Genomic DNA, 12,412 nt, shown 5'->3' on the forward strand with positions numbered 1-12,412 from the left:
ATGTCTCGTCCTAAATGTTAAGTGTTGCTATTGGCCAGCTACCTCTTGTAAGGTGCTTTGAGCACGTTTAGTGGATATTGCGCTATATAAAAGCTCAATTTTAATAAAATTCTAGCATGTCAAGATGGACATTTACAGTTATCGTTTGTACTGTAAAGAAAGATGGACCAACAATAAAAGGTTTTTTTTTTTTAATCAGGCAAAGACTTGATGGACACATGTACCGATGTGCACTTATTTGCAGGTCTGATAACCCAATTCCTAATGGGCTTATTGGTGTAATGGAAATCTCAAAATAATGACGCAAAATATTGTCCATTACAACAGTGTTAAACTAGGCCCGTAAGTGGGTTCGAATGCCAGACCTGCATATATGCACACGTCGCCCAGTACAAATAACTCATGCCGCCTTGAGTTATCCTTTTGGCCAGTTTGTGTGTATGTGTGTGTATTTGTGTGTGTATGTGTATGTGTGAAAGAGAGAGAGAGAGAGAGATAGAGATAGAGAGTGAGAGAGAGAGAGAGAGAGAGAGAGAGAGAGAAAGGGAGAGAGAGAGATTATTGTTATATTTTGGGGCTTAAAAATAATATATATATATATATATATATATATATATATATATATATATATATATATATATATTTATTGTTTTTTTTTTTTAATTTTGCTGATTATTTTTAATGTTTTAGATAGGTAACTAACTAAACGAATTCCTCGTGCTCAGGGTGCTGGGCCCTGCAATTTAACATCAATAAAGAATATTGACAGGATAAAAATGATTCTTTAGTTTAGAGAGTAAAAGGATAAATCATTTTTTATATTATTTACTATCACTACTATCATTACTTGATTTTACTCTCTCTTTCTCTCTCTCTCTATCTATGTCTCTCTCTCTCTCTCTCTCTCTCTCTCTCTCTCTCTCTTTCTTTCTTTCTTTCTTTCTTTCTATTTACACACACACAGACACACACACACACACACACACACACACATATATATATATATATATATATATATATATATATATATATATATATATTCACACAAAGACATATTTGTATATATATAATATATATATATATGAAGAGTTTGTTTCCAAAGTGAGACATAAGTCAAATTCCTGTTTTGAGATATTTGACATTTAAATTTTTGACCAGTAGACAACGCAGATTACATAATTTGATTAATTGAAACAGTTATCCTCTTGCTCAACATCAGAACATAATTTTTTTTTTAAATCTATCTTTTTTTAAAATGTACTTTGTTATGATTTATAATTTCACTTTTTCTCCAAAATGAGACATATCCACCCAACAGATTTGTGCCAAAGTGAGACATATCCAATTTTGATCAAAATGGATGTAGTCACTCTCAAGATGTTGGTGAAGTAAGACAGAAATACAGATTTACACCCAAGCAAAGTATGTGCTATAAGCCTACACACTAATGGCAACTCTCAGTATTCTTGATGCCTTGGGCAGACACAGAAGTTTCTTCTCTAACCAAAGAATGCAAGCTAAGCTATTTGATCATTAGATGAAATCTACTCTCATGACAGTGTAAAGCAGCCATAGGAAATATGGGGCAACAAAAAATTGCTTATTGGCAAAAGATAGCGACAAAATATAAATTACTTGTCAGGGCTAAATTGGTCATCCTGGTTTGACACAGCATAGCATAGGTTTTTTTTTCTGGACCCTTGTCAGTCTGGAGTCAGCAAATGGTTAGATGGATCTAATCCAGCAATTTGTACTCTACCATAGACTAGAGTCCTGGCTAAATGATAGCAAGCAATTTATGCTGTTAAGTTCCCTCTACAAGAAGAGGGAGGAAATTGTTTTTGTTTTGGAATGTTTAACAGCGCTTGCAACACTCTTAAGTCCTATAAGCGCCAGGGCTTTGTAATATTCAACAAAAGTCCTATCAAGAGCCAAGAAATGCCACAAAATCGTCTGATATAGCACAGAACAGCAAGATGGTAGTGATAGATCAGGGAGAAAAGGAGGGCCTACCAGTAGCACCCAACCAACTCCCGCAGACTAGTTTCGATAACCAGTTTAAGTACAGTCACTGGATGAAAATTAACCCAAGACCAATCATAAACATACGTATTGTAGTTAATTGTTCCATATTGCTCTAGGAAATTTAACCCACAAACTGTGAACTGTGAGGGCCAATTTCAAGTCGACCTAACGTACGACTGTTGTCAGGATATGACTGTCGGTTCCATCAAGAGATCAGTAACTGCGATGCGACTTGAGTTTCTGGAGAAGCTCAAGTCGCATCGCAGTCACTCTCACAGAAAGCGATGGAAACAGCAGTCATATCCTAACAGTTGCAATGCTTCCTACCCCTTCAGTCATAAGCACCAGGGTACTTGTTAGGTTATGAATGTTTAATGGGTACTGGCTCTTTAGGTCATAAGCGCCAGGGGAAAAAGTAGGTGAATAGTAACACAATTTACTAGAAATAGAAAGACGAAACCTGTGCAAGGCCTCACAAAAGCCCAGACTCCTGGTTATAACTCTGTTGGGAGTCTACCAAAGTAATATAGCCAGCAGTCAATTAAATGCAAAGGAAGTTGATTAAGCTGAAAATACAACATACACTAACAGTAAATCCACTTACACTCCTCTTAATATTAAGATACAGAAGGGTATAAATGAGAACACCAATGTAAGTTTCCTCTTCAGCATAAGCATTCTCTATTGCATAATGCAGTCACAAGACAATGTGCATGAAAAGAAAACAAAAATAACTCAAAAATATATTTTATAAATTTAATGACATCAAAACATTTGAAACAGATAAAAAACATGTCAAAGTCCACATCAACTACATGATGGGGAAAATCAAACCAAAGTAAAAAAAATAATCCTACTGAAAATTAAAAATGATACAATATCAAACGTGTGGTACTTGCAAAAAATACGGGACTTCTCAAACAAAACCCCTGAACATCCCCCCCCCCCCCACCCATAAAAAAAAAATGTTAAGCAGAAAACATGACTACACATCCAAACCACTTTTTAAAATAGAAAAGAGCCAAAAAATCCCTGCCTTCATGCAAATAAGGAGAAAAGCAGTTCCATTGCCAGTAAGCTGAATTAAAACTGGGGTGTATCAAAAGCTCAGCTTAAAGTTAAATAAGCAACAAAAAAATGTATGAATTCTAAGTCCAACAGTAAATAGACAATTTATGAAAGATGCGAAACTTTAGGGAATAAAAACTGATTGAAAAAAAAATACTATGCTAAATACCCCCCCCCCCCCCCCCCCCCCCCCCAAAAATAAAAAAAAAAAAAAACTCTAGAAAACAAAACTGATGGATTAATTAAATTTAAAAGAATAGCCTGGTGTCAACAGCAATTAAAAAAAGGGAACGTAATTCAAAACCCAAAATTTTCGTGCTGATAAATTCACGTGTTGTTGAGGATAGCTAACTCTCAACATGCGCATGTGAGACTTTGGGTGTCGAATAACCTGGTGAAAAGATACACCTGAGTTTCGGTGTCGAATAGCAATCCATTAAAAAAAAAGACCTTCTGTCAATCCACAGAGAGGGACATAATCACAAGATTTAAGTATGTAGTCAGACAGGTAGGCATTAAATGTATGAAATATGACAAAAATACCCAAAGGAAAACTTAAGCCAACCAAAACTGATTGAATAATTAAATGGTCTGGTGTAAACAGCCATTAAAAAAAACACCATACAGGACACAAAGCATAAGACTCATAAAAACAACGAATATGGAAAAGGGAATAAAAAATTATATAAACACAGTAAATCTAATCTTCATCAGATTCTGGATCCTCTGTAACAGAAGTTGATAGGAGCCAACTATCATACTGTGCCCTGACATCATTACTGACACCAAGACTGTCCAATAAATTGCAAACGTCCGTCTTCTTTTCTTCTTTCACACAAGAAATATCTCCAATCACCTCAGGGACAAAGTCAACCTAACGCTTCCCCTTCTTCAGAATCGAATGTTCACAAAATGGTCCCTCATACACTGACTTAAAGCCAACTTTATCATTGTTAAATTGTAACACCCTGGCATCACTCACTCTGAAGCCCTTTTGAGTCTTTAAAAACGACGCCACTTCTTTTTTATAGTCCTTCACAAACCAATCCTTTCCATACTGAAAAACAGTGCCATGTCTTTTTAAGATGTCAATGTATTCGGATGGCAGCAAAATAAGAGCTTTTTTCCTGATGTCCTGCTCAATACGTCCGAATACCCTGTCAGCTGGCAGATAACTGTGGCCACGAATTGGAAAAAAATATTGAATAGAACTATTTGGAATATGTCGTTTCCTGAATGAGTGCAGCATCGACACCATACTGAAATTTTTGTTTTGTCCAAAACACGAGTCAGAAAATAATCTGACTTTCCTGCCCTGAAAGCTTTCACCGAAACCAGTTAAAGCATGCTCAACTGCGGATGCAATGACATTTGAGTCTTTTTTATTCTGTGTCTCCATCCACGTATAAAGGAAAACATTCCTTAATGGAACAGACTGTCCTCGTCCTTCATGACGCACGACAGCAAAAACATACATATATAGCTGACGTGAATAATACGCCTGTCCAATCGAAGTTTTAGGGAGAACAAGGTTCTCCATTACATCAAAACATAGTGTTAATGAATCGTCAACGTTGTCCATTAAGTCATAAAATTTCCTGGCACGTCGCCTATGAAGCAAAAAAGCGACTGCCTTTGCTCGCTTTTGTGCTTCAGGTAAATCTTGGCGCAACTGAATCCGGAATCGCAGACAATCACTGCATATATCCTTGCCGGGTGCCCAAAAGCCAGATTGAATCGATGCAAAAATATTGAATAATATAAGGCATAGGAAGCCTGTCGATGATTCTGCTCATTAAAGAGTTGGCGCATCTTGGCAACATTCATGTCACTGGGTAGATACTTCCGTCCAGGAGCTCCACGACGTGCATAATGGCTGGCTCTGCACGTGAATGTTTCAATATGAGAAACGATTGACTCTTTAAACTCAACCATCTCTGGGGTTTGTCTGCTGCCACCGCGACGCTCTTTTCTCGGTGCGCCTTCCTTAAGGAAATTATTTGCAAGACGACTGAGACGATCCTTCTTGACATCTGTAAGGATATAAAAAATAGAGGAAAGATGTTACATTGAGATAAAGGGGTATATGAAGAAAGTATCAAGCAAGAGAAATTATAATGTTATAGATGCCTACACACACAAGCTTCAATCCCCCACAACTTTTCCTTAGACACGAATAATAAAATCAAAATTCAAAACAGAAAAAGCATTTTAAAAATCTAGCTTGTGAGAACAAAAAAAAGTAAACAATAAAAAAAAAGACAATAACAAACGACTAAAACCACAGATAGGTAGTAAACCAATGAACTATGAGATGATGGATTGCGCCACGGGGCTGCAGAAACTTAAGTGAAAATTAAATTAGGTACTCATTTACTGTAAAGACACCCTCCCCCCCCCCCCCCCCCCCCCCCCCCCAAGCAGCCTCCTTAAGCTGTATGCCAATTGTGAAGGGAATTTTAATTAAGTTAAGGATAAGCTATTGTGTCCCCTCAAATCTTCATGCAATATGGCACACATGCTACCTTCCTTAAATGTGTGTCTATCTTTATACTTTATTATGAAAAAAAATGGCGACTTTTAGAAAAATAAACAATTTTTGACTTCACAATGACCTCTCAAAAGCTTTTTTAATAGCTTTGTCAATGCTCTTTAATCATAGAGCTGTGAGCGCTTATTTCATTCTGACTACAATCTCAACGTTAGTCACAATACGACTGTAGTTTCCATCGCTTTCTGCATAGTGTTGCGGTCTCTGATCGTCGCTCCACGATTTTATTTCTGGTTGTCTCTCCTCGACATCATTTCTTTAATTTATTAGCAAAACGTGCTGTTTAATTTTTGTCCGCAATTTGTAACAAATTTTTAACAAGTAATCCTAAATTTGTTACCAGTTATTACCTTGAAAACTGTAGCATCATGAAAACATTAAGACTATTACTATTAGCACTTCATTTTTGTTAACAAAATCTTTATCTACTACTATTACTATTATGAACATGATTCTTCTTCATATCAGTGGTCCAAACTACACAAGGTGAGATATAAAAATAAATATTCATTCATGCCACGTGGTGTGAATGTCCACTCACAACAGCAATAAAAAAGTATACCCCCCCCCCCCCCCCATACCATGAAATGATTTTTATGGTATTTTATAGATAGAATGCGCTTGGCCAAGGAGTTCACAACATTGCCATCCGGAAGTATAACGGACCAACACACAAACTCTGTGTAACCATGAACTTTTATAGTCTGGTTAATACAGTTTAGTGAGAACAACTCACAAACGCGGATGGCAAAAACAATAACAAAGGCCCGAGTGACGTCATCTGCATACTATCTATAAACAATGCACTCATCTCGATGGCAGGACTTAGTACTCACCTTCCTACATTACATGGCTTTACTCTATGTTCATTATAAATAATGAAGACGTTACCATGTCCTAAGCTCTATTTAATTTTCTTTCTACTTTCACTTTAACTTAGACTAAGTCTAAGTGATCAATACGAAAATAGCGTAATCATTATCATAACATAAATAGTGATGCACTAGGCAATAAATCAGCAAAAAGAATAATTAAAACAGTGGAACAGAAGAAAGAGTGGGCACTAGATCCAAGTTGAGTGAGAACAAAGAAAAATAGGTTAGAGTTGAGTTAGAGTGTTTGATGTTGGATACGGATCAAAGTCAAAGTAAGATAACTGAATGAGAGAGCCTTTGCAATTCGATAATATTATAATAAAAAAGGAAATGACAACTTACTGAGGATGGACATGAAGGATGCTTTGCATACAGGCAATCTCCCGCTTGTTGAGGTGACCACATTGTATTTGATGGTAACATCACGGCCTCTTTTCCTCTCTGTTTCATCGATCCTGGCCCTTGAAGGAGCTGACACGTCCATCAAGGATATCAACATGCTGTTTTGGTCAGCATGGCTGCTCTGGGAGCAAAATGTCTCGAACATTTGGACGAGTGACTCTGGCTTCAGCTGATCTGCACAACACAAAGGAGTTGAAACGTGGTTGCAAGAAACAGTCGGAATGTAGCCTCCATTGGCCCGTCTCATCTTGCCTACTGTCTTGTATGCCCTAGCTGTTTCTTTCCTTTTCCTCCCTCGGTCTGTCCGCTGTGCAGTTTCGTTTATGTTATCAAAAACTTCCATTGTCTCTCAAAATTGAATAGTCGAAGTTAGGAGCGGTTAAAAATGTATGTTAATGGTGTTAGCGGTACGAAGTTGAACGAGTGAATGGTTATCTATTATCTACGGTCTACGCCAATGGGCGCATCCATGATACCAGTTCCGAGCCAAAAACATAACGAATTACGACTGGTCAATATTAACACCATTCACGGTCTTTGATTGGCTCTGGTTATGTCTCATTTTGGAATAAAACATTGCAGTCCTATATCTCGTTTTGGAAAAAAAGTAGAATTAAATACACGTTTAATTAAAGTTATGTCGCGATTTGGACGGAAATATTTTTGAAAGGGCAAAGCTTTATCACCCATGAAGTGAATCTGAGCCGCTTCTCTCAATCCCTGAAAATGGCGTATGTCGCATTTTGGAAAAAAACTCTTCATATATATATATATATATATATATATATATATATATGTGTGTGTGTGTGTATGTATGTATGTATGTATGTATGTATGTATGTATGTATGTATGTATGTATGTATGTATGTATGTATGTATGTATGTATGTATGTATGTATGTATGTATGTATGTATGTATCTCTCTCTCTCTCTCTCTCTTTCTCTTTCTACCTTTAGTTCTCCCCGACTCTCTCTCAATCTCTCTCTCTCTCTCTCTCTCTCTCTCTCTCTCGCTCTCTTGATTTGTTTTATTTGTTTGTTTCTTACCATAAGTAATCAACTATTATGATATAAACATTTCTGTTTCAACTATAATTAGCAAATCTTCTTTTACCATAAATACCTTATAATATGATGCCATCTTTTTTTTCCGCTCCTATTTTCTGTCTTAGATTGAGGACTCCGAAGCCTTGCCAAACTTCTACTGGCGAGACGATGCACTTGTGTTGTTCAAAACCATCAGGAAATACGTCTCGTCCTATGTGAACATTTATTATTGTAAGTGTATAACTATATAGATAGAACGAAGATGACGTCACTCAAGCCTTTGTTATTGTATTTTGCCATCCGCGTTTGTGAGTGATTCTCACTAAACTGTATCAACTAGACTATAAAAGTCCAATGTTACACACAGTTTTGTGTGTTGGTTCGTTATAGTTCTGGATGGCAATGTTATGAGCTTCTTAGCCAAGCGCATACTATCTATAAATCTAGATCTTCAACAAATTCCATCATAATTAACAAACCAATTATTTTATAAAATGATATGAAATTCCATTTTCAGTGTAATTTGCTCGGCAACTATCTCTTGTGGTACGATACTCCCCTTTGGGTCAAAGGGATCAGGGTTTGAGCCCTGCTCTGGGCGGCGCATATTTGAGTCCTTGGAAAAGGTCCTTTATTCACATTCTATTAGCGTATTTATACGTAAGTGAGTACCTGGTCGTTAACAGCGTTGTCTCTGTCGCTAAAAAAATGTAATATCGCCTAAAAGGCGTAATGTTGTGTCCTACAGTTTAATTATTTTTTCTTCTTGCTACGACCCGTTGTAAAGCGCTTTGGGTACGTTAAATTTATTTTGCGCTCTTTAAATGTTCAAGATCTGTTTCAAAAGGTTCACCATGCTCAGTGCGTTTTATAATGCTTCATTTATTTCCTCAGCAGACCCAATGGACAAAGTTTCCTTTCAAGTTGCCTATTAAACTCTCTTTTAACGCAAACATCCCTAACTGTTTTAAAGTCTTCAACAGATAAGGCACACAGCGAAGTTGACATGATCGGATTGTTTGTTCACGTCAGCATACAGGCTTTGAAGCTCCTGAATTATAAGATTTGTAACAATAGAGAAGAAACCCGAATCCCCCCCCCCCCCCTTTAAAAAAGAGACAATCACACGAAACAAAAAAAGACCAAAATAAACCCCAAAAAAATAATTAAAAAATAAATAAATAAAATAAAAACAAAACAAATAAACAAACAAAAATAACAACAAACAACACCCCCCCCCCCCCCCCCGCCACCAACTAATAATTGCTATATGTGGAATTCCAGCTTCCCAGGATATATTGAAGGAAGATGAAGAGATTCAGGCTTGGGTAGAGGAAATTGTCAAGGAAAGAAACAATCCTGAAGGGGGAGTTGGTATCAAGGTTGGTTACGATCTTTATAGGGAATGAGATAAGCGGAAGAGTAGCGTCCCTTGATTGGACGTCACCTTACAGAGAGAACGTCAAAATGGTTTTGCGCATGCGTCTCTCTCGTCCTCGCTTTCGGTGAAGTGTCTCATGCCGAACAACCAACATGACGTTCTCTCTCTAATAACTTTTCCGCTCGTGACTTCCAATCAAGGGACGCTACTCTTCCCTAATCTCATTCCCTATCGTTATTCTCTTTATATTTTTTCCTATTCCTTTTTATCTATCTTTTATCATGGAAAAGCGATTTGGAATTCCGAGTATAGAATGGTTGTCACTGCGCGTTTCGTATAATTGTGAATTTGTTACCACTAAAATTAGGATCGCACCTTTTTCTCTATATTATTATTATTAAATGAATATATTATAAAATCTAAATTCGTCGTCGTCGTCGTCGTCATCATCATCATCATCATCATCATCATCATCATCATCATGAGCTTGAGCTGTTTTGAGCTTTTTTATATAGCGCAATATCCACTAAATGTGTTCAAGGCACTTTACAAGGGGTCCCTGGCCAACAACGTTTAACATTTAGGACGGGACATGATCATGACGCCTGTTAGGCGATGTTACAATTTTCGGACAGAGACAACGCTGTCACCGGCCAGGTAATAATTTTACACCTAAGTACGGTGAAAGAATGTGAATAAAGAGCACTCTCCAAGGACTCAACTATGCGCCGAGCGAGGCTCGAACCCAGGACCTTCTGATCCTTAAACGAGTGTCATACCACTAGACCACATAGCCCCACGATCATCATCATCATCATCATCATCATCATCATCATCATCATCATCATCATCATCATCATCATCATCATCAGCAGCAGCAGCAGCAGCAGCATTATCATCATCATCACCATCATCATTTGTTATTGCTCATTCAACCATTTCCCTTTTACCTTTAAAAGAAAAAAAGAAAAACGTTCCATCACAATTTGATACCAAACATTAAAATTTGTCATAACAATAATAAATTGCCGGAACACACAGAGGTAAAAAGAGAGAGAGAGAGAGAGAGAGAGAGAGAGAGAGAGAGAGAAAGAAGAGAGAGGGAGAGGGGGGGAGAAAGATAAAGAAAGGGGGAGAGAGAGAAGAGAGAGAGAGGGGGGGGGGGGACAAAGATAAGAGAGAGAGAGAAAGAGAAAGAGAGAGATAATGAGAGAAGAAGAGAGAGAGAGAAAGAGAGAGAGAGAGAGAAAGAGAGAGAGAGAAAAAAAAGAGAGAGAGAGGGGGGGAGAAAGATAAAGAAAGGGGGGGAGAGAGAAGAGAGAGAGGGGGACAAAGATAAAAAGAGAGAGAGAAGGAGGAAGAAAAAGAGAGAGATAGTGAGAGAGAGAGAGAGAGAGAGAGAGAGAGAGAGAGAGAGAGAGAGAGAGAGAGAGAGAGGTCTTCAATGAGTTATTTTTTTTCTCTTCTTTCTTCCAATTCCAGGGAGTTCCGGGCAATGGCGCACTGACGTGCAACCATGACCTTGTAGACATAATTACATCAATCATCTTCGTATGTAGTTGTGCACACGCCTCGGCCAACTTTGGACAGTACGACGAATACGCCTTCCCGCCTAACTACCCTACCAATTTGAGACAAAAACCTCCAAGTTCCAAGGTAAAAAAAAAAAAAAAAATAAAAAAATAAAAAAATAAAAAAAATTATTGCAACTACATAACAGAAGAAAAAAAAACCCAACAACATCCAGGAAGCTTCGGTGGTGTAAATGGTAATACGTCTGACCGGTAATCAGAAGGTCTGAGGTTCCATCCCCAGTCGAGGCAGACTGATTTTTGGGATGTTTTTTCTTTTCTTGTATTTGTCTTTCTTGCTTTGTCTGGCACCTCTTACATACACTCTTGTTCAGATCTTTATCTTACTACACCGGTGCCTGCTCCCTAGTTTGTTTTTTTTCAAATTTCTTACTCTCTTACATTGTTCACACTTACTTACCAAATTAATGGACTATATTATAAGTAAAATTTAAAAAATATCAACTATTTGGTTATGTGGCTCTGTGAGCTTGTGATATGATACTCACGTTGGGACCAGAAGGTCCAGGGTTCGAGTCCCACTTTGAGCGGTGCATAGTTGAGCCCTGGAAAAGGCTCTTTACTCACAGTCTTCTACCGTACTCAAGTGTAAAATTATGAGAGCAATCATCAACATCGCTTCTCTGTCAAAAAAGAAATAAAAACATCGCCTAACAGGCATTATGTCTAGTTCTATAATATGTTAAATGTTGCTGTTGGCCGTTGGCTAGGGACCCATTGTAAAGCGTTTTGAGCACGTTCAGTTGATGTTACTCTTTATAAATGCACAAGTTTTTTGTGTTTTGTTTTTTTTACTTTGCTTGTTTGTTTGTTTTTTCGGGGTTTTTTTTAGTTCGTAGTACCTGAACTTTTTAAAATTAATTTATTTGTTTATTTTGTTAATTTCAGGATGCCAGATATACTGAAAAGGAGATGTGTAAATCCCTGGCACTATCTGAAATGACTAAGGACATCTTGGTGGTCACCACTATCTTGAGTAAGAAGGGAACCAACAGTTTAGGGGATTTTGAGGTGGACTACATCGCTGATCCTAAGGCGAAAACAGTTGTTGAAGAGTAAGTAGTCAATAGAAGGAACGAAACTGACTTCACTCAACTCTTTGTTGTTTTTGTTTTTAGACAGCCATTTTAGTGATTAGTTCTCACTAAATTATATCGATCAGATAGCAAACGCACAGTTTTTTGTGTTGATACGTTGTATCTGGCTGGTAGATGTTGTGAATATTTTACCTAAACGATTAGTATTATTAAGAAGACCTTGTCGCGAAAGTACAATTTTTATTCTTTTTAAAAACTGGTACCATTACAATGTAATGTGTAATGTTAGTACGTCTGACCGGTAATCAGAAGGTCTGAGGTTCGATCCTCAGTCGAGGTCGACTGATTTTTTGGGATAGGTATTTTTCTTGTATTTTTCTTTCTTACTTTGTCTGGCACCTTTCATACACACTTGTTCAGTTCGTTTTCTTAC

General features: G+C 37.4%; 2 protein-coding genes across 2 annotated transcripts in view; one reads left to right on the top strand and one right to left on the bottom strand.

Annotated features, from left to right (window-relative positions):
- The window catches only part of LOC144970126 (allene oxide synthase-lipoxygenase protein-like), a 44,643-nt gene that overhangs the window by 29,217 nt on the left and 3,014 nt on the right, over positions 1–12,412 (top strand). Inside the window, exons 11-14 of the mRNA XM_078909374.1 lie at positions 8,095–8,200; positions 9,254–9,351; positions 10,833–11,006; positions 11,831–11,997. Of these exons, the coding sequence (XP_078765500.1) occupies positions 8,095–8,200; positions 9,254–9,351; positions 10,833–11,006; positions 11,831–11,997 (545 nt within the window). The remainder of the gene's footprint in view (positions 1–8,094; positions 8,201–9,253; positions 9,352–10,832; positions 11,007–11,830; positions 11,998–12,412) is intronic.
- On the bottom strand, positions 4,675–7,413 carry LOC144971625 (uncharacterized). Its single transcript, XM_078912698.1, has 2 exons — positions 6,862–7,413; positions 4,675–5,126 (listed from the first exon to the last, which is right to left on the bottom strand). Exons 1-2 carry the CDS (start codon positions 7,262–7,264, stop codon positions 4,675–4,677), a joined length of 855 nt encoding a protein of 284 aa, XP_078768824.1. The 5' UTR covers positions 7,265–7,413.

Source organism: Berghia stephanieae, chromosome 4 (assembly GCF_034508935.2).
Source record: "Berghia stephanieae isolate SIO BIC M18660-M18661 chromosome 4, UCSD_Bste_1.3, whole genome shotgun sequence".
NCBI lineage: Eukaryota > Metazoa > Mollusca > Gastropoda > Nudibranchia > Aeolidiidae > Berghia > Berghia stephanieae.